Consider the following 26,807-nt stretch of genomic DNA (forward strand, 5'->3'; position numbering starts at 1 on the left):
TCAAATATTGGCTGTTGCTGCCTCCCTGTGGCAGCCTTTGGAAACTCTCCTCCAATTTCATAACCGATAAAGGAGCTGCTTTTGAATTGTCCATTTGTTTTGCTCCCATTTTATTTACGAAATCTCTTAAATACCATAAATCACACTTTCAACAGTGGAGGCTTTTTGTACTGTGGCCTCAGGTCAGTTAATGCCTGCTCCTAACATTTTATTGTCACAATATCCAATTGAAATACAAATATTAATTCAGGACAAAATGCAATAACTAAAATGATTTACTCAATCATATTGAATTATGTCTACTTCATAGCAAATATTTTCAAACTAAACTTTCACAATGAATACTGTGCTGTAGGTGACAGTGATACCTGTCTTGCTGTCACCTTGACAACACATTCAGGGTGTTCGCTTGGATGATACACAAAAACATATGAAGAACAGCAAAGTGAAACTTTAAGAAGTTATCTACATTGCTGTTTATTGTACCACAAACCGTTTGCTGGGAAGGAATGTAGATGCAGCTAGTGGCTCAAGCTAGCACATATGCTAAGCTAGCATAAATCAACTACATGGTGAATAAATAAATAAACCCGGTTGTTTTTAAAACAACACATCACCCAAAAAGCTAAGTAATCACCTGTGGATGAAGACTTTGCTGCCTCTTCCAATGAGGGTTCAACTTCTCCAGCTACAGGTGTGTGGCTAACGTTAGCGGCAGCTACTGTGGGAGACACTCACGCTGTCGGTCCACTCTTCATATTTTGTGTTTGACTGGGATTTCCCTGAGTTTAAAAGCCTGGTTTTGCCTTTCATATTACAGCTGTCAGAGTCTGTTGTCTCCGCTGCCCCGACGGTATGCTGCACCTCTGTCAGCTCTGAAATGTGGCACCAGCAGACACGCGTGCACTATATTCGTAGAGTGCAGTGTTGCTTTTTCATGCCAACCTGCTTTACCGTGTTTCCCTTTAGGACGCTGGACGTGACGCTGGACCTTAAGGACCCCCAGTACCCAGAGCATAACCTGGGCAGTCTAGAACTCGCCGTCACTCTGTCGCCACGGGAGGGAGACGTGAAGGATGCTGTAAGAAAACTACATAAACTTCCTGTCAAATTACTTAATGGGCTCTTCTTCTGTCACTCAGAGGAATCCTTCCTCCCAGTCGTAGTGCTCCATCACTATCTTTACTACAGCAATATTTTAAAGCTTTTATACCGTCAAAAAAATACATAAACTACTTGCAGTTTTATGATCTTCTTGATCCAAGTTCAGCTGTTAAAGTGAACTGTTCTCGCTCACATCGGGCTCGAATGAACTGGGATGTTCTGGCCTCAGTTACTGGAAACTCTTCAACTCAGCAAATACAAATGAATAAACACAAGTGTAATTAATATGTTCTGTGTAAAAGTTCCATGTTCAAAGAGCACTGGATTCTCTCTCCTAATTATGTTTGCCGGTGCCTCTGTGGATGTGCTCAATGTTTCACAGTTGCATTTATTTCTGTTCAATTATTTGTTTGGTTAATTGGACCCCTGCATGCTCGATCCAGAACAAGGCAGAGTCATGGGGGATATATTTTATTCCTTTTGATCTGACGTCTTAATTCTGCTGCTTATTTAGCGCTGTAGTTCACAGAGTCCACATTTGACAGAACAAATAAAACTCTATTTAGGTTAAGCATCATTTTGGATTTCTCCAACTGTGAGGAAAATGAGTACAAGGTTACACTAGTGCATTTTGGATGAGACCCTCTGTTGCCATCTACTGGTGGGGAAGGGTAAGCAAGAGTGATGACGCTTTCATGTGTTTTTGAGTTGATCAGTTCAGCTGCGAGTGATGCGGTTGTCGCAGTGATCCGTGCATCGTGCAGCATGCATCTCTGAACATGACCAGCTGCTTTATAAACTGTGTTTTCAGGTTTTTGAGACATGGGGACACTTGTGCACATGTAAACGGGCCCGCTCATTAAAAAAGATGCTGCCTTAATAATCACATTCATGTTTATCTGTGTGCGCATGTCTGTGTATGCTAATACTTCATAAGGCCAGGCCTTATGACATGCCAGCGCGCTTTAACACACTTCCTGCTTACGTAACGTGCATGAATGACAGCTCCCCCGTCACTACCCTCCTGCACCACTAACCTTGGACCCCCATACACCACATGACCGTTAACCTCTGACACAGCAGCTTTAAACGGGAGACCATGGGGGGTGCTCTGTAACCGCTTTGTCTCATTTACAGACCATGCTTTTGAGAAGGAACTGGAAGCGATCTAGTAAGGTAAACTAAAACAGCATGTCCCCCTCCACCCTCCGACCTCCAACTGTACTGTAACCCCACTACCGACCGCACTGCACCTCACCTCTCCTGCACTCCTCACTGGTGTCCTGGCTCATGGATGGAGGGTCTCTGGCCCTCTCCTTTCCTCCACCCTCCCTCTCCTTCCCCCCACAGTGGTATCAGCAGTTTTTCTTTCTTTATCAGTTCTTTAAGTTTGCATTGCCGCCAGCTTATTTTCCACAAGCAGCTATTCACCGCCACAGCACCTGTCGGATCACCTGAAGTCGTGTAACTGCAAGTTCAACTGCACAAGACAAAAACCAATTAAACATATGGATAAAATAATGCATTATATCAACGATGATCAGGGTTTGAAGCTGTTTAAAAATCCAGTGCAACAGCACAATATTTAGTAATGCTTTATATCATAGTAGATTTTAATAAATTAGTATGAGTATTAGTTAGGTGGGAAGTTATTACTTACTAATGCGTTAAGTATCCAGATATGTTATTGAGGTGTTTATGGATATTCTACTAATAATACATAGTTCAGTCTAAAATTATTAGGCCCGAGTTCAACCCTTTAAAGCGATTGGTGTCCTCCGAATCGCCCACATCAGACATTTACTGTTTATTTGCGGTTAATTGATGCAATAAAAGCTGTAAGAAACAATTTAAATGATAGCCACATAGAGAGGATTAATACGAGGTCAAGTAATTCTTGTGTTAACATGCACAAATATTCAGAGTACAAGTATCTTTTGTCTACATGAGGTTGAAGCAGCAAGCCGGCGTCTACACGACAGCCATGATGTGCTCAGTGTTCTGCAGCTGCTGTGTGAGAAAATAAAGCAACGGATTTTGTTTTTCGGGGTTTTAAAGTAGTCCTCAGTGTCAGATGCTTCTTGATGAACTCCACTGGATGGTTATTTAACTGGGGTTCCCAAACATTCATACCAGACGAACTAGCAGAGCAAGCCAAACACCTTAAATATTGATTATCGAATCTAGATTCAAATCAACAACGACTCTTCACCTCAAATCGGTGTTACGGGGGCGTCCTGGCCCCCGTGATGGGAACCCTTGGATTATAGGACACTCTGAGACCCCTCCACCTCTACATGGTTTCATTTTCGTGAGGTTGAACAGAAAGCATGCTGATTGGGGATCTGCTTCTTCTCATCGGCTCATGCATGAGTACCTATCTTTCTTTCTTTTTCTTTCTTTTTTTTTTTTGTCAGGAATGATTTACTGCCCATGCTATGAGTTGACATTGCTCATAATCTTCCTTTTTATTAAGGTACTTTGAAATATTTACTGCGTTGTTTTTGAGACGTCACGAAGAAAGGAAACAGAATCTGGCAACTCTCTCTTACTTTCAGTGGAGCTAAATCGCACCTGGAGGTACTCACTTCCCCTTAACGGTAAAAACTTTGATAACCACCAAGAGACGCGCTCACACATTTGAAGTGTGCTTGGTTGGAGCTGGGCAGACGTCCTGCTGTATCGTGCTTCCCCAAACCAAGCCTTTGAAGCCTCCAAACTGGGCCACCCCGCCTGTGACTCGGGAATTAGCTCACACACTAACTAACTAGCTACTGTGCTACCCCACCAAAAAAAAAGAAAAGAAGGCACTGCTCCGGAGTTCCTCCCTGCCTTTCTGCCTCCATGCTCAGCTGCATGCAGCACACGGTTATTTTTACACAACTATTTCTTTTTAATGAAGCGGCTATGAGTGTTGAACCCTCAGTAGAAGATGCAAAGTATTCAAGAAGTAGTTTGAGATACTAATTGAGTCAGAGGCACATTAACCCCTGCTCTCTCATTTCACCACTCGGCAACAGGCTTTTTTTTTGGCACTTGGAATGTTTTTCTCCTTCCAAAAGGCTCGCAAAAGTTGAACCGTGTATTTCAGCCCCTCAACGTCGATGTGCATGATCTCTCTCCTGCTGAGCTCTGGCGGAGGGATACGGTATCACAGTCCAAATAGCCCATGGTTTTTTTCCATGACAAGAAATAGAAACATAACAAGGAAACAATTGTGCTCGAATAGGACATAACAGCAGCCTCTTATCATTAGCATACACTGCAGTAGCGTGAAGTGAACAGGAGAAACTGACAGATGTGGAAGTAGCTGCATGGGAGGTTGGCTGTATTGCAGGGAGCCATTGTTTAATGTCTGGAGAATGGAAATTAAGAGGCTCCGTCTCCAGATCAAAGGGCTGCGCTCGCGAGGCAGGGTTTGTTCAGAGTTTAATGAAATTCATCTGCAAAACAAAAGCTATGCTAATAAATTCTCCCTAACAAGGAGGCAGGATGGAGAAAGGCAGAGGGAGAGAGAAAGAGAGGTGTGGATTTGTTTGACAAATAAATACCCAGCTCTTTGTTTTAGTGAAGGATACTGACATGATTCAAAGAGAGGTTAAATAGACCCGTAAGTACTGACAAAACAGTTTGAAAAAAACTTAATTATGACTTTAAATATGTTGTAATATAATCAATCTAAATTTGCAGGTGCTGTCAGTTTACAGCACAGCTTGTTATAATTTGACTCCTGATGTATAAATTCTTTAGCAGGCAGCTTGCAACTTCCTGCATAATGAATTCAGAGTAAATATGTGTCACTAACACAGATCATGAAGGGTGAGAACAGCAGCAGGGTGGACAATGTTTCTCAGCGTCCTCCATAAATCACTCGGGAATGAATCCACCGCCGATTGACTAGTCTTATTTGTCTTGGTTGACACGACAGGTGAGCTCTGGGTGTGTTCAGTTGTTTCATTTTCCACTGTTGCCGTGTGTGTTTTGCCTGCTCATCTCCGTGCTGTCTGGATGTGTTTCTGCGGTTTCTTTGTTAACGTGCTTGTTTACAAAATGTCTCTTGGCCTAAAAGTTCTATCTGGTGGTTAATTGTGTCTGTGTGTGTAAATGTTTGTGTGAATGTGTGTTTACCCGCTGCAGTATCAGAGCATGCGTCTGTCAGATGTGCACAGAAAGGCCCAGCTGTGGCGAGGGATCGTCAGCATCAGTCTGATAGAAGGTCGCGGCCTCCAGCCCATGGACACCAACGGCCTCAGCGACCCCTACGTCAAGTTTAGGATGGGCCACCAAAAGTACAAGAGCAAGGTACAAACAAACATTCCTTCCTGAGAATATTTGATGCTTCTTACTGTGTAAAGCCCTTTGCTTACATGCAGAGGTGTGATTAAAGTTAATATTAATAATAATAATAATAATAATCATTCATCTCTTTATTCAGCATTGACTGGAATTTCTTGCTGTCTTACTGTTTTTGCTCTTGTAAAAAATATACAACGAATAAGAACTGATCGGTCGAAGCATCTCAGAGGTTGCCTGTGAAAGGCACAAGCCTGTGAACAGAGAAGTGCATCACTCACACCAGCAAATGTTGCATCTCCCTCTGCTGTCCACTCAAGACTATCGCCAAAACCCTGAACCCTCAGTGGAGAGAGCAGTTTGACTTCCACCTCTACGAGGAGCAGGGGGGCTACGTGGACATCACCGTCTGGGACAAAGATGCTGGCAAGAAAGACGACTTCATGGGAAGGTACAGGGGTTTTGCTCACTCTCTCTCTACAGGTACCTAAGTTCCTTATTGCTGTCTGTCTCTGAATAGAGGAAAGTAAATGCAGGCGAGCAGGAAGGGGAGATCTTGATAATTATTTATCAAAGAAATACAAAAACCTCTTGTGCAGGATATAAAACGGAAAGGTGGAGCAACAAGCCGGCCAGAACTGGTAAACTGGTGAGAAGACGACGGAAACAGGAGATGCTCCTTTCAAATGCAACTCGTGAATTTGTGGTTACGGCATGTCGAATCATGTTCGTGGCTCTTGAACTAAAACAAAACAAAACAAATGAGAACCTGACAATCTGTGACTTTCTGATTTATTTCTACCTGAACAGAGGAGGATTGCATAATGACTGCTGAACATGTCCAAGACGCCATTGTCTGTCGTTTTTATGGATTTACTCTTCACCTCCTGTTCAATATCCAGTATTGATAACAGCAGAATAGTAGCCTGCCTCTGAGGATGAAACCTTAAAGAAATATAAACTGTTAAAAGATAAAACACAAAAATGGTGGTCCTTTTTCATCGAATGAAGGCACTTGAGGAAGCTTCTGAACTCTTTGACTTGATATTACCTGGCGATTAAGGGCCAAAGGATCAATCCTGGAAAGAGGTGATGCGCTCACTAAATGGTTCCTGCTTCTGTTCCATACACAAATGTTACAAAGGCAGCACGAATATGACGTGTTCTTGATGAGTTGTTTTGTACCTTTTGTACCAGCATAGTAAACTCCCCCACCGTGTGTGTGTGTGTGTGTGTGTATGTATATGTGTGTGTGAATCAGGTGTACGATCGACCTCTCGCTCCTTAGTAAAGAACACACACACAAGTTGGAGCTGCCGCTGGAGGAGAGCGAAGGTGTTCTGGTGCTGCTGGTTACGCTCACTGCATCCGCCGCTGTTTCCATCTCAGACCTGTCTGTCAACATGCTGGACGACCCACACGAGAGGCACCAGATCAAGCAGAGATATGTGAGTTGGCATTCGCTTCCCTTTGTGCAAGTGAGTTTCAGATACGATTGCTCTGTGAATGTGCGTGGAACGAAAACACTCAGAGGAGAACTCAGCTGAAACACACGAAGAGGACAAGAACGCTGCTGCTTGTGGTTCCCAAACTACCTCCTGGAAAATCTGACCTCCCACTGCTCTGTCTCCACAGATGATGCTAGCGCCACCTGTGGCTAGGCTAGTAACGCAAACATTCATGCTAGCTCTGCCAGACAGTGTATTCGAAGCCACGGGGCAGATGCTTTCGACAGTCGGGACTCTTCTGCTGGTGCATTGCGTCCATATTTGAGCTAGTGAGGCAACATATTGGGTTCTTAAGGGCTCCACTGCCCGGAGGCTCTGATCATAGGCCTACTGGGTTCACATCCCCAGAAGACACACCCATGGCCTTGATTTGCTTCCTTCTTTAGACCTGTAGAGATAGTGAGATGGATAAGGGTCACAGCCAATCAGAGGAAAAGAAGGAACGTGACAGTTTATGTTTGAGGACTTTGTGAAGGTACTACAGATTTATTTTTGTTGTTATACCCCCTGACGTAGCGCTGCATACCCTAGTTTGGGAGGTAGGCACGACAAGGACCTCTTTTTGAAATGCATGCATACCTTATATTGTCTTTCCTTCATGGGTTCTCGCACTCCCAAAACTAATCTAACACACAAGTCTGGTGAGTTTCATGCGTTTGCATCTTTCTTGTCCGTCTTTCATTCTTCTGAGGCTTCATTATTGCCTACAGCGATGGCTGTGCATCGACAAGTTGTAACCACAAAGGGCAGTACTGTCTTTCATGGCCATGAGTCAGCCAAACAACACAAAATGTGACAGAAATTTCACCAAGCGAGATTGTGGGTGAAGTTGACTGAGATGCACAGACAGAAGGCTGTAGGTGAGAGCTAACGAAAGAGGAGAGATGACAAGTTTATTACAGGCTGCACTAAGACGACTGCTGGGAATATTTGTCTGGAAAGGACGCGAGCTGGGTTGTGTCTGCCGCTCCAGTATTGTGTGGTATTTGCATCAGTATCCTGCAGAGATTTGTTTGTGTTGTGCATTTATGATTAATGCATGTGGGCTCACTTATTTGGGTGTGAAATGTCTCGGCTTGTTAGCCAGTTGCTGCTGATATGAGACGAGTTATAGAGAGAGAGGGAGCCCTATGGCCCCGTCTGCTCCAGAGGCCCTCCTCTCAACACAGTGCTCTCAGCCTATGTCTTTGTCTTATCGCTAACCCTTCACAGCCTGTCTTCCTCACACGTCCTCACACAACTCGCACAGTTCCAACAGATATTTGATAGCAGCAGTGACTTATTGTGTTAGAAAATGTGTGCTCACTTTTTCAGTTTGATTTGATCGATCAAAATATAGATATATTTCATGATTATCACGCCTGTTCTGTTTTCATACTCGACATGACTATATGTAATTATGAACAGGGCTCTAATTTGACTGAACCAGGCGTGTGTAGAGAGAGAGCCCCAGCAGAGAGGCTCCACATGCCAAACATGGGTGCCACAACCTATATAACCTTGGCGGTGTCTTATTGGCTAACCATGGGAGGTCGACCACTCGGCTCCGCGCTGCAGGAACCATCTAAGATCAAAGGGGGGAGCTCTAGGACCGAGACACAGCCGCTGCGCCTCTCTTCACATTCTCAAAATGAGGGTGGGGTGTGTGTGTATGTGTATGTTTGTGTGTAATAGGGGGCGAGAGGTAAAGGGTGAGGGTTGCACTGGAAAGGGAAGGCGTGTAAAATGAAAAGAAAAAGCTATTTCACCTCTCTCACAACTCGTGCAGACCCCGTTTTTCTGCTCGGCTGAAGGCGAGACATTTTTCCTTCCATCGCCTACTTTTTTCCTGTCTCTTTCTCTCCCCGGCGCTCCTCATCTCTGTCCCACTCTCCCAGCAGCATCAGCTCTTTGTCTGTCGCCACTGTGGCCCTCATGTTAGACGAAGGGATGGAGAAATATAGGGTGGCAGAAGGTGGGGGTTGCAAATGGAGGGACAGAGCGAGGTCGGTTTGAAGTCTTGAATGGTCTCTACCTATTAACATACTGCTTTTCTCCAGCATGGCCGTCTTTCAGTTACAGAATTTAATAAAGATGTACCTTATCAAAGAGCACTGATAAGACCAAGTACCACCACTAATATATAATAGTGCTGCTCAAAGCCCACTAATCTGCCCCGTGTGTGTGTGCATGGAGGTGATATTATTATGCTTTGGCACATTTTTACCGACTGGTTTTATCAGCCAGAAATCAGCTGTCCAACACAAGTCTCCACTGCTGCTAATCACAAACACATTTACAGACGAATGCAGAAACGGCGCCTGTACCTGCCACCGCTTTCTGATGACAAGATGAGGGTTGGCAGAGCGACACACACTGTCATCATCACAGCTGTAAAGAGTAGATCCCATCACAAATGACAAGGAAGAACAGAGGACAATTGAAAACCCCTGCTTGTCTCAGTTTTTAGTGTCATAATGAAAACGTATAATTATTTTGAGCCTTTTTGAGATTGCAAAGTTACAGGAATTAAGTTACTATTTGGCCACAAGGTAACGCGTGTGTGGCCGTGAGATATCGCTTATATCTCATGGCCACCGATTAATTAAATCGAGGGAACAATTTTTATCTTCTGACTTCAAAACACTTTTGTTCTCAAATGTTATTGTTTTTAACACACACACACACACACACACACACACTCTCCTACATGCATGCTGAGTTTGATGACCTGTATATGTGTGACACATGGCTAACTTGAAATTCCAGGATTGTCCTCGTGCTCACTCTCCCACACACACACACACACACACACACACACACACACACAAGTGTGTGTGTGCAGATAAGTGCACCATGCAAGTGTATAGCTGGTTCCCGCCTCAGTCATTTTTCACACCCCCCGTGTGTGTGTCTGTGTGTGTGTCTTCCAGGTCTGTGTTCACTTGTAGCCACTCACAGGTATGAATGGTTATACACCGATTTCTACCGCAAACTACTTTGCATGCAGCTGCTGGCACGGCTATATGCAACATGGTGCAATACACTCACTTAGTGACAATTGCCTTGGATGTGCTATTGCTCACTGTAACCTTTCCTTCATCACTAATTACTGTTTCCCAGAAGTAGAGCGGGACACAGGGAAGAGGAGAGGAAGAGATTTATGTATTATGATGGCAAAAGAGCACACACACTAATGGCTCTTAATGGGCCCGAGGTGGCCACAAGATGGGTGGATGAAGGAAGGAGGACACCGTGACCTCAGCTGGAGTGGTGGCACTTCAGCACCACCCACCCACACACACACACACACTCATACTTGTGGTATCCCCCTCAAGAACCGTGATGCGCTGATCTAAGGTGAGGATGAAGGACACAACCTGGACAGGAAGTCAGATGAGTGTAAAGTGTGGTGAAGGAAGAGAGCCCACCCATGGGCCGGTTCTGAATGTGTTCATCCTGGGTGTATGTGGGGGGTGGAAGGCAAAACGCCGTGGACATCGGTTCGTTATTAGTGGGTAAACTGCTGGAATCTTATAAAAAGACAAATAACGATGAGAAAACGGCTGTTAAAAAAAACCCGGAAGAATTTGAAATTAGCCCGTCATCTGAAGTTGTGTAGGAGATGACGTGTGTGTCGGATGTTGCCTTTCAGTGCCATTTGTTATATAATCACTGATGGAGGGATCGTATGTTTGAATGTGCCGTGTAGAATTGAGCAGTGATGCGTTGATTCGGGAGACGGTGAATAATCCCGAGCTGAGAGAAATGGCAACAGAGGGAGGAGGCAGTTGTTAGCATTTCGTATCTGAATATTTCAGTCATTTGATTAAATGTCCCCTGAACTGAGCGGCTGGTGGGCAGATGCTGTGTGTGTGTGTGTGAGAAATGTTACTTGCTGCTCTGATGAAAGGTGACATGATGCAAAGATGACAGCGATTCATATGCCTATGCCGGCTCTGATTCATTTGTGTGTGTGTGTGTGTGTAATTAATGGGAAGGTGACGTCACAGTGACACAGCTGTCAATCACAGACAGGGTGAAGGTTTGTCTTATGAAAGCCAACTCTGTCCTCCTCCCATCCTTCTCTTCGCTCCTCTGTTCCTCCCTCTGTTTCATCGCCTGTGTATCCTCTTGATTTCAGCAGCATGTAAGATGAGAGGTGTGTGTGTGTGTGTGTGTGTGTGTGTGTGTGTGTGTGTAAATGAGGGAGTGGGGGTTGGTCTTGGCCTCCCTTCATCTCTTTTTCTCTCTACCTGTCTGTTCTCTCAGTCCATCTATTGCTTGCTATCTTTCTGATGGGGATTGGAGTCCGAGTGGAGGATGGGTTTGTTTTCGGTATCATGGATGGAGGCTGAACCTGAAATGTCCCCTAAGGGGGTTGGCGTGATGGAGGAAGGGATGGAAGATTCTGGAGGACGGGTTGGGGCGTATTTGCATCTTTACATTAAAGAAGTAATTCTGTCACATATTTCCATTTGATCTCCGTGGCGTCGCGTGTTGCTATTCATGAAAATGGGCTTTTTGACACGCGTGCTAGCGTGATACCTGAGATCTGATACAAAAACATATCATCAGCAATTTTGAGACTTAAAGATATTTTATACTTTTATTTAAAAAAAAGAAAAGAAAAAAAGAAGCCAAACACCCTAAGCATGTTTGAAGACTAATACGAGTACTTAATTGTGATGGACTTCCATAAAAGTTAAATAAGCCTGTTAGAAATGTATAAAGGATCATGCCAGCTTTCTGGGAAATTAGCTTGTCCACCGTGCCCAGTAGATGGAGACCCATCTGTCCTGCATCAGGAGCTCAGACACCTGCTAACTGCTAGTTAGCTTAACACATTGACTGGTAGTGGATGGGAAATGTTAGCATACCTATGCTCTTATACTGCAAGTATAGAACAAAACAAAGTGTAAAAATGCTGATTGTTAAGTTTAAAAAAAAAAAAAGTACAAGCTTTGAAATGTACCCAGAGTAATACAGTAAAAAGGAGCACTTTGAGGTCTGCCAGCTAGTTTTAAAAAGCTAATTGACCCTCAACTCAAATTCATATCATACCATGAATCATTTATAGAAATCTGAATTAAATTCTTATGTTAATGTAACGTAATAACAAATAGGCTAATATAATTTGAAGACCAACTCTCATTTAAAATCAAACTCACAAAAAAATCCAACATATTCCAAGTCCAATTACAGAAGGATCATCTTTTATTGTCCCATCCAGTTTTGTTGAAACGGGTCTTTATGTTGGGTGTGCAAAATAATGATAATTAATAATTCTACAAATGCAATAAAACTAGAGTAACGAGGCGGAGTGCAAAGTGCGTTTATTTGTGTTGGAAGTCGGGGAGCTGGAACAGAAGGGCGTTTAGGTCACACAAGGACATCACACTGAAAGTTTGACAGTCTGAAGGAGTCATTTATTTGCAAATTATAAAGGATGAAAGTAAAATATTCAGATCAATACTTGGGTACAGATACCCGAGAAGTCGAAGTATTTGTACTCGTAAGCTCCCACCTCCGCCTGCTACATGGTCTCTGGAGGCTTCAGGTCATCTCATACCCGTGGAGGTTGCACCGCAACTTGGACGTCACATCCGATGGGTCCGCTGCAGCGGGATGTAGAGGAAAGTGGCATTCAGTCGTTATGGTAACATGCGCTGGTATTGAACAGGAAGTCATAAGTTGTCGGCGGTTAGTTCGTGGTCGCCCCGTGTAGCGCCGCCTGTATCGTGCCCTCTCTCTGACTCTGTCTCTCCCCGAGTCGCTCTTATTGGCTGCTCCCCAGTAATCACAACAAGCAGCTGTATCTTCAGAGAAATCATGCCTTAAAATTGAGAGTTGCCCCCCTCTCCCTCTCTCTGTATGTCTCTCTTTCTCCCTCTTTCACACACACTCTTTTTCGCCCTCTCTTTCTTTCACACACTCTCCCCTCTCATCTCCTTTAGAGAGCTTTTGGACAATGATATCGCTGGAAACAGGCAGAGTCTGACAGAGTTGGTAATAATGAATTAAGTCTGTAGCCTGGCCTGACTCTGAGATTTAAATTATAATTACTCCTGTGGGGATGGAAGGGGTTATTGCCAGAGAGAGAGAAATAAATTGAAGTGAAGTGCATTTCCACTCTGCTTTTAAGACACGCCGACATGCTACTCAATTTGGCCTGAGTGTAGCTTTTCTATGCATGTGTTTATACCTGAGTGTTTGGGTGTGAACAAAAGCGTGTGTGTGTGTGCTTGATAGCACTGTCACTTTTTCAGAAAGTAACATACAAACTAATTCAAAGAAACCCATAATTACTTTAATGAATTTGGAATCGATACACTGCAGCGCTGCGCGCGACAGGAGCGGATGAGCTCGTGCAGTCGATTAAGTCCTACTCATTTGGTGACTTCGCTGCCTCACCGAACTACACCGCTCAAACACGGAGGTACCAGAGTAGAGCTGCTGTGTACTGACAAGCTTACTTACTCTTGAAGGATGTTCCCTCAGAAGTACAATATTGGCCTTGAACTGGCCAGAGGTGCTACTTTCAGCCAAGTACCATCCAGTGACAGGTACTGTGTACAGTGTATTTGTACCTTTTTGTGTTCCTCTGTTTCTGAGTGTGTAGCGGGTGATTGTGAGTAGGTTTTAAACCTCCCCCATCATCAGGGTTCCCTGCCTTTTTGCAAACCGTACTTACACCCCTCGAGCGCTCTAACCAAAAATGAAGCGACTGTGGACCCCTGAATCGGGTTTGCAGTGGGTGAGCCCAACACCAACATTTTCTTTTTCTGATTATTTACGCACACCTTTTTTTTGTTTACCTTTTTGTGGCTCTGGTTGTGACGTAGAGTTGCTGCTAGGTGTATGACTTCTGTCGTGCTGCAGCTCTCCCTTGATGGTTCGGCTCAAATCAGATGGGAACGCGGACCAGTTCAGTAGACAGAACCCAGGTTCAAAAATCCTACAAGGGACCAGTACCAGTTAGGTGGGTAAACAGTATTTTGTGGCTTATTTCCACTCTGTACTCCGTTTGGAAGTATTAGCTAAACAAGCTGTGGCAGGTCAGTGGAGCAGTGGGGGAAGCTGATGGCCGCGGCGCCCTCTGCTGGTTTGGAAGCCAAAGTTCATCCATAGCGCTTCGTGAATTCATTTCGTGTGAATATTTTCCATCTTTCGAAGGTTCTATTCATCCTTTACAAACTTACTTATTTAGTCATCGTGGAGTAAACGGCCATTAAAACCTCATCTGTGGTTATTAGCAGATTTTCCTGTTCCTGGTGTCATTGTTCTAGAGGAACACACACCCGAGGGTGGTGTGTGTACGGTACGTGAGCCTGTGACTGTTTTGCAGTTGTGTCTCTGCACCGCGAGTGTTAGTGTGTTGTTCCGTTCGGTGTGAACTGGGATGGAGTGAATGTGGAGTCCAGAGTGTGTGTTTGCCTCTTAACTATGATAACACTGCCATTCACGCCTCGCTGGATGTGTCTTCTCACTTGGATATCTCTATTTTATTTCCACCCAGTTCTCTCTCTCTATCTCTCTCTCGCTCTCGCTCTGTCTGATATTAAAGCACAGATGTAGGCAGTCCACCGTGATCGCTCTCTCTCGCTCTCTCTCTCTCTTTTGTGTATATCTACAAAAATCTTCCTCACATATTTCCTCCATGCTCTTCGTCTGTTACTTCTACTTTGCACACTGTCTTAGCACCTTTTGCTGAGCCCAAAACACTGGAAGGAGGCGGGTTTTTTTTGTTTTTTTTTATTGACTTTTTCTTAAATTATCGGTGTGAATTTGGCTGAAGAATTTTTTTCGATATGCCGCGTCAAATTCGGGGAGGACGTTCCAAACAGTTTCAGACAGATTCCTTCAGGTGGGAAAGTTATTTGAGAGGCAGCTGCTTCACCAGAACAGCAGGCAGAACTTTTAATTAATGTACTGTTGGACAAGTTCATGTGGAGTCCATTGTGTTTCTGCACTTGATGTGCTGAACTGGTCTTCACAATGTACATTAATAACAGGTAGCTACAGAGAAAGATAACCCAACCCGGGGTTTTCCCTCCATTATTGTGACAGCTCATAAAGTTAGCGTGCCCGCCGTTAGCTAACTGCTGGCTAACAGTCACCCTGATCGTATTGTTGTTTGTCTTTGCTGCTGTTTTTGGAACAATGCTTCCATCGTTACCAAAACCAGTTGAGTTCCTTTCCCATGTGAAAAGTTCAAAGCCACTAACTGGCGTCTTTCCAGTGAGACTCACTGCCGTCATTTGTCCTCTGTTAGTCTCCACATAAATGTCACCTCTACATTTTCAAATAAGGCTTGTTAAAGGACATATTCTACCCTTTTCCTCTCTTAATGAAATGTCAGGGTATTGACCTGCCTCTCTCTCTCTCGCTCTCTCCCTCTCTCGTTCTCTCTCTCTTAAATGCTAATCTGCCACCGTCTTTGACCTTTCACCCCCGCCCCTGTGACGTTCCAGAGCCTGTGGAGGTCACTGCACAACCTGAAAGACGTTGGCGTGGTGCAGGTTAAAGTCATCAGGGCGGAGGGGCTGATGGCAGCTGATGTCACAGGTAAGACGACACCCTCACACACCCGGTGACCTCGGCGCGGCGTGCTCAAACACATCACGTCTTCTTTCACACACACATTCATGTACATAGGCGTCTGCTTTCATTGTTGTTTGGTTCCTGTCAAACAGACTCAAACATCCGATGCTACTTTCAGCTTCTCTTGTATGTTTTGTTTCACTTCTTGTTCAGTCTCTCGTCTGGACATTGAACAGTTTCAGTGGCTCGCTGCACTCCACCATCAACCTGCCATAAATCCAGCCAAAGATAAAGTCAGGGTGTAATTTTGGTTTGAGGGATGATCGTCTACGAGAATCCTCAGAGAGAGTTAAAGTCTACTTTGTGCACAACGCTAAATTTGTCTCTGCATTTTTAGAAAAAGATGCAGGCTGCTCATTTGAATAATAGAGAAAAAGTACGCATTTGAACCAACAAATCTCCCCCCCCTCCCTCCCCCCCTCTGCTCTTTCTCTGCTCGCTCTCTCGGAATCCTCCATTCTCCATTAATTCTTACTTTTAATTAGGTCTACAGTGGACAGGCCTAGTTTTTCACTCTGTATTATTGAGTAGAGAGAGAAAAGGGTGTGTGTGTGTGTGTGTGTGTGTGTGTGTGTGTGTGTTTTGAGAGTTTGCCTCCACTTGAGGCAGCCACAGTCCCGTTAGCCGATACAAAGTGGAGCCGGTTGATTTGGGTTATTGCGTCGAGCGACCGGAGCAGCCGGAGTGAAGGGCTAATGGCTCTCTGGCTTTTATTTCACTTGGAGCAGGAATTTGCTCGGTGACCTCGTTTCAAAGCCGATCATTCAGCTGGAGCTTCATACAGAACCTCCAAAAAATATTAAAAATTTCTATGGCATCACACTTTTCATATATATTATTTATTTATATATATATATATATATTTCTCTGTCTCTCTCTCTCTCTCTCTCTCTCTCTCTCTCTCTCTCTATATATATATATATATATATATATATATATATATATATATATCAGAAACTGAGGTTTTATTTTTATATATAATATATGTTCATTATATAACTCTATATGAAATATACTTTTTAATTTTTTGACTGTTTCAAAGAACAAGTTTGAATGAAAATTTCAGTGTAAAAGTACAATATGTTTAAACATAAGCATTTGCCGTCTATGGTCCGACAGGCAACGTTGGGTTTTTCTTTTCTTCCTTCTTTTTTTGTTTAACCCCGACCCCAGCAGAGTAGCTGGTTTATTCACGTTCATGCTGCCAGTTGACAACTGCAAAATTAATAATAAATTGAAGAAACATATAGGAGCATAATTGTGTATCTTGAAAATATAAAAAGAAGACGTAAATCTCCATGATGAACATCCCTTCCGCACGTTTAAGATGCACTTAAAAAAAACACAAAAAAAACAAGAGTACCATCCAGACATTGATGTTCTGCTACCGCGCCGACTTGTCAGATTTCTCAGGGGGAGAGTTGATTTGTCCCTGATAAACCCGGATGTAAAAGCTCACACACATTCCAGAGTGACCTGAACCACAAACAACTGCTTCTGACTGTTTGCACCTCTTTAACTGGGAACTTTAAGATGTGCAGCTTTTTTTTTTTTTTAATTTTTTAGGTTGTTTTACTCCAAAGACATGCAGTTTTCTGCCAATTCGCAATCGTAATTGATCCTTCTACATTCATGCAAACACAAATGAAATATTTTCCTCTTTTCAGCCCCCCAAAAAAAGAGTCAGAGGAGGTAAAGTGATACTGATAACAGACAGGCAAAAGGCTTGTTTCTAGATGGCTTATTCCTTTTTGGACGCTGCGTGCGTGCGTGCGTGCGTGTGTCTGTGCGTGTGTGTCTGTGCCTGTGTGTGTGTGTGTGTGTCACTGGCAGAAACAATAGCTCTGTAAGAGCTGTGTAAGAGCTCTCACCACATGAACACCCTTTTTAACAGCTCAGACTAGGAGAGGGTCAGGAGCAAGGTGAGGGAGGAACAGACGGACAGACAGACAGGCCCAGAGAGAGGAGGTCAGTAAGAGCGAAAGAGTTCACCATCTCTCTCCCATTCATGCTGCCTGTCTGTGTCCGCTCTTGTCTTCTCTCCTCATCTCTCCCTCTCTCTCTCTCTCTCTGGCCATTTCTCTCTCTCTAATTGAAGTGTTTTTGTGGAGTAGCTCCTCTCCAAGCCGAGAAGGATAACTGAAAATAGTTCTCTAAACCAACAATCCCTTTTGTCTGCCAGCTCTTTTTCCCTCTGAGTGGATGCTTTACTGTTATTTCACACACACACACACACACACACACACACACGCGCACACACACATGCACGCACACGCACTTATTCTGTGTCAAAACAAAACTTGCAAGTCAAGCGTAGGTTCTAGACCGTGCATCTCATGGTGGAGGACTGTAGATAATCTTGTTCAGCCCATTAAAAGTGATGAAGAAATTAAAAGGAAATGCAGTTGGTTTACATTTTAAAGTGTGAATCATAATTAATTGTGATTACACAGAAACACCAGAGCGCGCTTTCGCCTCTCTAACCTCCAACTCTGCGCTAAGGCAATTACAGCTCCGCGCACCATATTCATCCTCCACACTTATCTCAGGGCGCCCAGAAATGAGCCGGAGCCTCCAAAACCCCCTCGCCAGAGACGGGACCCAGAGGGGGGAGGAGCTTTACTCAGTCATTACCTGAATGATCGCTGAGTGGCGTTCAAACCTGAGCGTGTAATTGGTTGAGACAGCCGCCTCTGGTGGTGGCGGCCAATAAGGTGAAAGTTCATCTCTGCTGACAACTGACTCTCTGCGGCAACATAGCCTGTCATGTCATTAAAAACAGAATATTGGGGGGGGCGGGTGGGGGGGGGTTGCAGAAAGAATCCCTCTCTGTTAATGTGGCTGATTGCGTTTCGATTTAATCATGATTGGTGGAGACGACATAACGGCCCACCACCGAGGCATGATGTCACACACACTGTAGAAATGAAAATATTGTTTTTAAACTTGCTCTAAAGAGAAATTAGCATTTTTGCCAGACAATTTATATGCAAACAAAGTGTTTGTACGGAGATGAATGGAAGAAGAGGCTCCTTCGTCCTCCGTCTTTTGTCTATTTTAATGTATCTTGTTTTCTATTGTTGGAGTCGTAGCTGTCAATATCCACTTCAAACACACACACACACACACACACACTCCACATCAATAGAACTCCACGCACTGATATGAAAGGCAACACCTACGGCTACGCATTGATCACCGTGACATTTACTTTGCACACCCACTAAATGTCCTGCCCTTGTCACAACATTTGAGGAAAATCACACCAATCAATGAGGCGCGCGCGCACGCACACACACACACACACACACACACACACACACACAGAGCAGTGGGGTGGGGGGTGGGGGGGTTTCATCTCAATTCCAACTTTATCGAGTGTAGTTATGCAACATTGCTGCTTTGCTAATATTCCAATTCTTTCAATATTTTCACTGGGATCTTTTTTTATGTTTTTTTTTGTTTGTTTGTTTGTTTGTTGTAAACGTCCTGACCCAGCATTTTCAACTGATGAGCTTAAAACAAACGGCTCCCAACTGTTCGGATAAAAACACTAATAAGGATCAAAGCCCAAATTAAGACGAAGTAGTTTCTTTTTTTTTTTCTTTTTTGGGTTGATTTTGAGGCAGTGGAAGGGAGGTGCGCTGGCGGGCGGGCGGGTTGGCGTGGAGAGCCGCTCTCCTTTCCGCGTACAAAGCTGGGATGTTAGTAAACAAACGGAGAATATATAGGACGTGGCTGGCGTGATTATTATAGTGCGTATGTTATTCTCGGAGGTGTAAATAACTCGGTGATAATGTGTTTTTCTTCTCTCGCTCTCTCTCGCTCTCCGGCTCCCGGCTTACATAACTGTGGCACATTATGAATTGAAAGTTTTGATGGAGAGCCATTAGCATCCATGAATGTGATTTAGAGGCACCCGTATATCATGCGGTTTTAAGAGCCTTTAAAGTTCCCCACACACCGTATTAAAATTTTATCTTTTGGCCTTTGACAAGCACCACATGATATTTCATATGCAGTTCTTGAATTATTGTTACTAGTATTGTAAAGTCATTTCTTGTTTTGTTTTGTTTTATTGTGCAAGGGAACGTCGTGGTTAATATTGTTGGTTATTAACGTTAAAATGGTGCTAGCTTTCGCTGTAATTAACTTCTTTGAATTAGTTTTTCTTTTAAAAGTCAAAAGCTTTTTCTTTTTTTTTTTGGTTGTTGTTGTTGTTGTTTTTTTTAATTTATGTGACTGTCAATTAATCAAGGCTGAAATGATTTTATTGGACATGTTTTCCTAAATCTCATTAATTTAAATTCTCATGCATTTTTTTTTTTCTTTTAACGCAATCTCACCATGGGTCAATCTCGTCTGTCACTCCAGCGCTCGGCAGTCTTCGCCCTCTCATCACCCTACGTGTTCTCGCACACGCACGCACGCACACACACACACACATGCACGCACACACACCCTCCTCTCTATGACCGCCTGGATCACCGATGTCATCAAGCTTGTCTTGCAGCTGCTTTACTGATACATTCTTGTGTATCATCTGTGGCATCTCGGTGAGAAACGAAAGTTATTACTGTTCTGATAAGTAACAGGAGTTGGAGCTTCTGTAAGGGGGGGGGGGCAAAAACGCAAAGAGGTACTGCATCTCTGTATCTTATATCTTTTTTTCATCAAGGAGACCAATATTTTATTTCATATTTTACCTCTGTCAGGTAAAAGTGACCCGTTTTGTGTGGTGGAGCTGAGTAACGATCGACTGCAGACACACACGGTCTACAAAAACCTCAATCCGGAGTGGAACAAGGTCTTCACCTTGTGAGTGGCCTTCACGCACACACACGCACACACACACACACAATATTTAAGACATGTATTTTTAAAGTTACTCAGTAAAATGAAATTTGGGGATTCTGAACTGAACTGAGTGATTTTTAAAAAACAAAAAGGGTAGACACAAATATACGGATTAAAGTTATGATTAAACAACAAACTTAATAATACTTTCACAATAAAACGGAATAAAACTGCTTATTTTACGGATATGAATGAATGGTCCGCCTGTTCCAGCTTCAAATTCCAGTTATTTATCAGATGTGGGCTTAAACGTTAATGTAGATCAAACCCCTGGTAACGTCTCATATATCAGATACGTTTTTATAGAAATCCCAGTGATGGGACGAGTTAATTTAGTCATTCTTTGAGTGCACGACTTTCTCGTAGCCTCCTTTCTATACATAACACCCCTCATCTTCTTGCTAGCCTAGTTTTTTAAAATATGACACGGCCGTGCTTCACACTTGCTGTGAGTTCCACTTCCAATGCAGTGCAGCATGGGATGGTTTGTAAACATTTCCTAAAGACTTGCTGTACGTCACAGCGTATTTCAAGGTAAAGTTCTCGTCTTTGCGCCTTTTTGAAAAGCACTTGAGCACCATTTGATTTTTGCAGCTCATTTGGGTGAAGATGATTGGTGGTGTTGTCTTTGTGTGTCGTCCAGTAACGTGAAGGACATCCACTCCGTCCTCGAGGTCACGGTTTACGATGAGGACCGAGACAGGAGCGCAGACTTCCTTGGGAAAGTGGCTATTCCTTTACTAAACGTGAGTCAAAGGCAGATCTCAGTGTGTATTTTTTCCTCCTTTCCCTCGGGGATAGTCGCGAGAACATAGAGGAACGGATAGAATGAAAACACACAGCGGAGGATATAAAAAGCAGCGGTTATTTTTGCAACTCCACAGATGAGACTGTTATTATTTCACAAAGAGAAAGAGAGAGATATGACAGGAAGGAGAGAGAGAGGGGGAGGAAGAAAAAAAAAAACCCACAAGAAAGACTGGCTGAGTGGAGGAAAAGAGATTGATAGGTGAGAGGAGAGAAAGTGAGGGAATGAGAGATAAACTGACACTGATCAAAAGACAGAGAGGCACCATTTGGAGAGCAAAAGACACAGAAGAGTGTCTGTTAAGAGTTGAAAAAAATATACGTATGCTTGTGAAAGGAACTGTGTCTAATACACCCGTGCTCTGCTGTACAGTGTGATTCCCCAGGATAGTTAATTTGGGTTTGACAGAGCCGAGCTGCGCTGGGTAATGAACAGGTACTTGTCAGAGTTGCCACAGTTGTTTTGGGTTCCCTGTCAGCGCCAGCAGCTGGGGTTCAAAGGTGGCCTGGGGAGCCGATTCAGCCGGGTATTACCAGACAGACGCCTGTCATGTCCCTCTCCCACAGATCCAAAATGGAGAACGCAAAGCCTACGTCTTGAAAAGCAAGGAGCTGACAGGGCCAACAAAAGGGGTCATCTTTCTTGAAATAGACGTGATTTTTAATGCTGTAAGTCTTTCTTTTTGCTTTTTTGATTCTCCTCCCTGATTTTTATTTTTTTTATTTTTTATAATTTTGCTCCCCACCCTCCATTATCCTCACCCTCCACTCCTCTGTTGTTCTCTCCAGCACTCCCCCCCCCCTTCCTTTTTCGCTTGCTGTTGTCTTTATTCTGTTTGTCCCCCCACCCCACCCCACTTCCAACCCTCTTCCCTCATCCTCGTTTTGGGTTTAATTATCGAAGACTCCCTCTCAGCATCCTTTGTTCGCCCATTCACCATCACTGTGTGTGTCCTTTAGCGGCCATCTTGCAGCTTTCTATCGCTCTCTCCCTCTCTAGCCTCTGACATGGGGCGCGCTCTACGCATGTGCTTCAGTGCCTCTGTGTTAGAAAACCTAGCAGACTTTCAGTTTTTGATTTCGAGTCATTTCATGGCTTGACACGCTTTTCATCCTGCAGGCGAAGGCAGGTCTCAGGACGTTGATTCCCATTGAGCAGAAGTATATCGAGGAGGAGCCGCGGGTGTCCAAACAGGTACATCAGCAGACAACACTTCTTCTTCTACCTCGTGTTCATGTGTCCACTGCTGCGCCCACTACCCCCCCCCCCCCCCAACTCTGTTCAGCTGTCTCAGGCTCCACTAGCAAGCCTGGAGAGTGGCATCTGGTAAACCACAACAACTGTGATACAACAAGGTGATTGAAGGAATGGAAAAAAAACAGCATTTGGTTTTTGTTTCTTCCCTCCTTTCCTCGCCTCTCTCTCTTTCTCGCTTTCTCTCTCTCTCCCTTCTCTCTCACCCCCATCGCATCCACTCTGACTGGTGAATAGAAATGTCAAGCTGTCAACTCCGGGGTGCATAAGTAGATCGGCCATCTTTATAGTTGGCCCTTTTCGCCACTGCTGCTTTGCACTTCATTGTCACGCCGCTCAGTGTGGCGGCATCACAAAAGACTGAATAGTAGGGGCTGGCCCACATCACACATGTCATAGGAGTGACCGTTTGCAGTCAAGGCTGCAGCACCATGCACCGCCATGCACACTGTGGCCCAGCGCGCACACACTCACACGCACATGCACACACGCACACCATCTCCCACCCATACCACCCTTTTGTCAATCTGTTCCCTCCATTCCTCTCTCTCTCTCTCCCTCCTCCATCAACCCAACCCTCTGTGCAGCATCTCCATTTCACCTCTGACTTCTAGAGGCGACCCATGTCAGCGTCTCGCAATGATGATGTCACCGGCTGGTGGAGAGGGATTGCCCCATGAGGCTGTTTTTTAAATTTTTTTTTTGTGGTAGCAGCTCCCCTGCTGTTGCTTGCTACTCAGTGCACACACACACACACACACACACACTCCGAAAAGAAAATATGCTGTCTGCCAAACACAAGCTTTAATTGCAATTACGACATTTGACTTGATAAATGGCTTTCCCCAATTTTTAAGTGTTTTGAAAGAATAACTCAAGGCGCTCCTTGCAATAATTCATGAAATAATACCAAGGCAGTTGTGGCAATAATGAGAACAGAATGTACATCAAGCAGGAGAGAACGTAGAAACGGATGATTCACACACTCTCTTTCGTCCTCGGGGTCTTTGTGTCCCCAGCAGGACACCATAGTCATCCTCAGTACAGCAACAAAATGTTCCACATTAATTACTGGTAGAAAAGGAAGGATGCTCCTCATCTGGCATCAAAGCAGCTGAGATAATCGTAGACACTGTATACACACACACACACACACTCAAACCAGAGTAAAATAATGGCCTAGAATTTCTCGAGACGGTTTGTCCTTTGGGAGCGCTTTCTCCTGGTGATGACCTGATTGGGTGGTAGGCGCTGCACAGCAGCTGCGCTGCTATTCCCTCAACGGTCGGCAGCCCAGGGGGAAGGACAGCAGTTGGCCAGTTTCCTCGCATCTTTGGCCAAACGCCTAAAGAGCCCTTGGGGAGCAGAATCCAGGGGAGCTGTTATGATTGTACTCAACTTCACCGGGAGAGAAGAAGAAACAGTATGAGTCAGCCTGTTGTACTTGTATGCTGATCCGCATCCATACAAAAGTTGCCCAAAAAATATTGTTCTCCTGGGATCCTCGGTGTTGCAGCGCTGCAGTTCGCTAGTGAGGTCAAAGCTTCAAGTCTCAAGTTGTAAACGGTTGTTCTAGTTGACTCAGACGTCAGCGTTTAACCTTCTGCAGGGTGATGAGGGTGCAAATTATGTGATGAAACAATTCACACCTTAGCTCATCAAAACTGGGACCTGCATTTACATCACTCCCCTAGCAGTATGCATTTGCTCCCAAAGGTGTTTTTTTTTTAACCGGTCACACCAACTCTCTATACAGTAGGTATTCTGTCTCTTATTTTAACAGGCAGTCTGTCTGTATTTTTATTGACTGTGTGATAATGCGTGGCACATCACCTTGTTGTCTTTGCCAAAGCACAGTTCTCACCTCAGACATTGTAAAGTTCCAGGAAATGAACGCTGTTTCCATCCATCTCCTCTCCAGCTGCTGCTGCAGAACTTCAACCGCGTGCGACGCTGCATCATGTTCCTGATCAACACAGGATGTTACATCAACAGCTGCTTTGAGTGGGAATCGCCACAGAGGAGCATCTGCGCGTTTGTGGTACGTCGATGTGAACGTAAACATGAGACACGATGCATAAAGTGGTAGAAGTATCTATTAAAATACACATTTACCCGACTAAAGAGGGCTTCCTTTGTCAGAGCTGCACCTTTTTATTTGTCTGAAGAATAAATTAAAATGTAGCTGGACGTTCGTTTTCTAATCAACAAAATACCTCACACTTATCTTGGCTGCTCGTCTTTTTTTTTTCGGTTGCTAACGCTCAGTCGTCTCTCACACACACACACACACACACACACACACACACACACACACACAGAGGACCAGCTTAGCTAGCGCAACACTGTAATGTTCTACTCTGAGAAATGGTTGACGTCTCAGGTCAGTGTGTTGTCTTGCGCAGGGAACCTGCAGTGCTTTGCAGATGTACAAGTCAGTGAAACGAGTATAAATATGATGAAATAAAATAAAAAGCCCGATATGATTTGTCTGATAAACGGATGTTTCTCACACTGTAAACATTCTAATATGCCGATTTTTTTTTTCTTTTTTTTCTGGCTTTGTGTTTAAATGTTTTGGCGTGTCTTTTTTTCTCATTTTGTACAAAGTTTGTGTCGCAGCTCAAACTTTTAGACCCTGGGATGTCCAGACACTGAGAAAATAAATCTTTTTGGAGTGAGAGAAGATGCTCTTGCAGACACTAGAACTCTCTCTCTTCCCATCAGCCTCCTCTTGATCCCCCCCCCCCCCCCCGTGTCATCTCTGTCTGGTATTAAAAGGTGAAGTGTAATTGGACAGCAGAGCTATCGGTAAAAGACATTCTCCTGCCGAGCTTTGAGTGGTTGCATGGAGGCTTCTACCATTGACAGAGCAGCCGTTTAATCCTGTCTGCTTTGGTGTCCTGACTTAAGCAGCTACAGGACAGGTGGACCCGCCCCGCCCCAGCCTCTTACCACGGGGGCACTCCAAGTCTCCACAGCAGACACTGGCAGCATTTGGCTGTCTGACACCACTTTAATCTCTGCAGAGGCTGTGTGTGTGCGTGCACGTGCATAGTAGGTCGTAGTGTCATCACAAGACAAGGGTCAGAAGAGACAAAGTATTGATCAGTTAACATTTTCCCTGCGTGCGTGTGTGTGTGTGTGTGTGTGTGTGTGTGTGAGAGAGAGAGAGAGAGAGCGCGCGCACGGTGGAGCGTGATCTCGGCGTGAACATGAACTCTTCTCCATCTTCTCTCGTAGAAGCCTGCACAAGACTCAAGTCGTCGTCTTATCTTTGAGAAATACATGAAAATGTCAGACCCCCTCCCCAAAAAGTCAAGAAATTCACAGAAACAAGGTCACTTCAGAATTGTCAATCTAGATGGTGAATGGTGAGGTGGCGATGCAGCCTTGGGGGGGTGGGGGGGGTGCTTCTTGTATAGCTGTTCACCTTTTTATTTTTGTGTGAAAACAGAATATGGTACATCCATTTCTGAGTAACACTGGCGACTATTCATATTCTCATTGTACTCGCTTAAATTCAAAGTATTCAGATGACAAAGGTTGTATCTAGGCCAAGGACGGAGTGTTTTATAGTTTATAGAAAGTCTGAAATTTAGGTGTCATTGTGCTTTTCCTCCACCCCTCCCTCTCTCGCTCTTTTGTGAGTCTGTTATCGTAGGAGTATGCACTTAGCTAAAAGCATCGGAGTATTTAGGACCTCTCCTCTACACAGGTACCCCCCACCCCTTCCTCCCTCCCATCCATTTCTTCATCCCTCTCTCATTTCTCCCTCACTTTGAGAGGCCTCTTAATCACTTCGCTCATCTCTTTAAGTGGGTTTTTATGGGGGGCCATCTGGCCAAGGTGGTGCGTTCATGAAGGTGTGCGGCTGTGTGCGATTACGGGCATGCGTGTGTTCACGTGTGTGTTTCAGTCGGGCTGTCTTTGCTAGACAGATGTTACACTTAACTTTCAAAAATGGCCCTAGCAGCAGAGGTGGAGCTGTGGCCTCTAAACGTATACAGACGTGAGCACTTGCTAAAAGCTAAGTAAACCTGAGGGTGTGTGTGTGTGTGTTGGGGGGGGGGCATATAAGAGTGCTCCTGTATTTGACACACTCTGCGTCAGTTGTCATAAGAGTGTCACATCACAGCATTCACTCCATGAAAACGCGCTTGTCTCCTTCTGCTCAACGCTGCAATTCCATTCGCATGTACACATTGGGACCGGCTGTGATTAGTGTATATGTTGTGTGTGTGTGTGTGTGTGTGTGTGTGTGTGTGCACGCACGCATGTGGGTTGTGTAGTCTCACATGCAGCCTCTCTCTTTCCCTCCCTCTCTCTCTCACACCCACACTGCTGTCACCCACCCATCCTGATGGTGAATCAGCCACCGTGGCAGCTTTGCCTAAGGC

The 26,807-nt window shown here is 44.4% G+C and overlaps 1 protein-coding gene across 3 annotated transcripts in view; it reads left to right on the top strand.

The window, feature by feature from the left end:
• The window catches only part of mctp1a (multiple C2 domains, transmembrane 1a), a 124,698-nt gene that overhangs the window by 54,999 nt on the left and 42,892 nt on the right, over positions 1-26,807 (top strand). For 2 of the 3 annotated variants that reach the window (XM_086205903.1, XM_086205904.1), the window contains exons 5-15: positions 970-1,081; positions 2,242-2,280; positions 5,242-5,406; positions 5,718-5,848; positions 6,659-6,845; positions 15,359-15,452; positions 20,204-20,306; positions 20,989-21,091; positions 21,720-21,821; positions 22,273-22,347; positions 24,329-24,448. In XM_086205903.1, the coding sequence (XP_086062029.1) occupies positions 970-1,081; positions 2,242-2,280; positions 5,242-5,406; positions 5,718-5,848; positions 6,659-6,845; positions 15,359-15,452; positions 20,204-20,306; positions 20,989-21,091; positions 21,720-21,821; positions 22,273-22,347; positions 24,329-24,448 (1,231 nt within the window). The remainder of the gene's footprint in view (positions 1-969; positions 1,082-2,241; positions 2,281-5,241; positions 5,407-5,717; positions 5,849-6,658; positions 6,846-15,358; positions 15,453-20,203; positions 20,307-20,988; positions 21,092-21,719; positions 21,822-22,272; positions 22,348-24,328; positions 24,449-26,807) is intronic. The other variant, XM_086205905.1, reaches the window with a different exon arrangement.

The sequence above is a fragment of the Aulostomus chinensis genome, chromosome 6 (assembly GCF_037954235.1).
Source record: "Aulostomus chinensis isolate RoL2024-O1b breed Wild chromosome 6, RoL_Achi_v1.0, whole genome shotgun sequence".
In the NCBI taxonomy this organism is placed as follows: domain Eukaryota; kingdom Metazoa; phylum Chordata; class Actinopteri; order Syngnathiformes; family Aulostomidae; genus Aulostomus; species Aulostomus chinensis.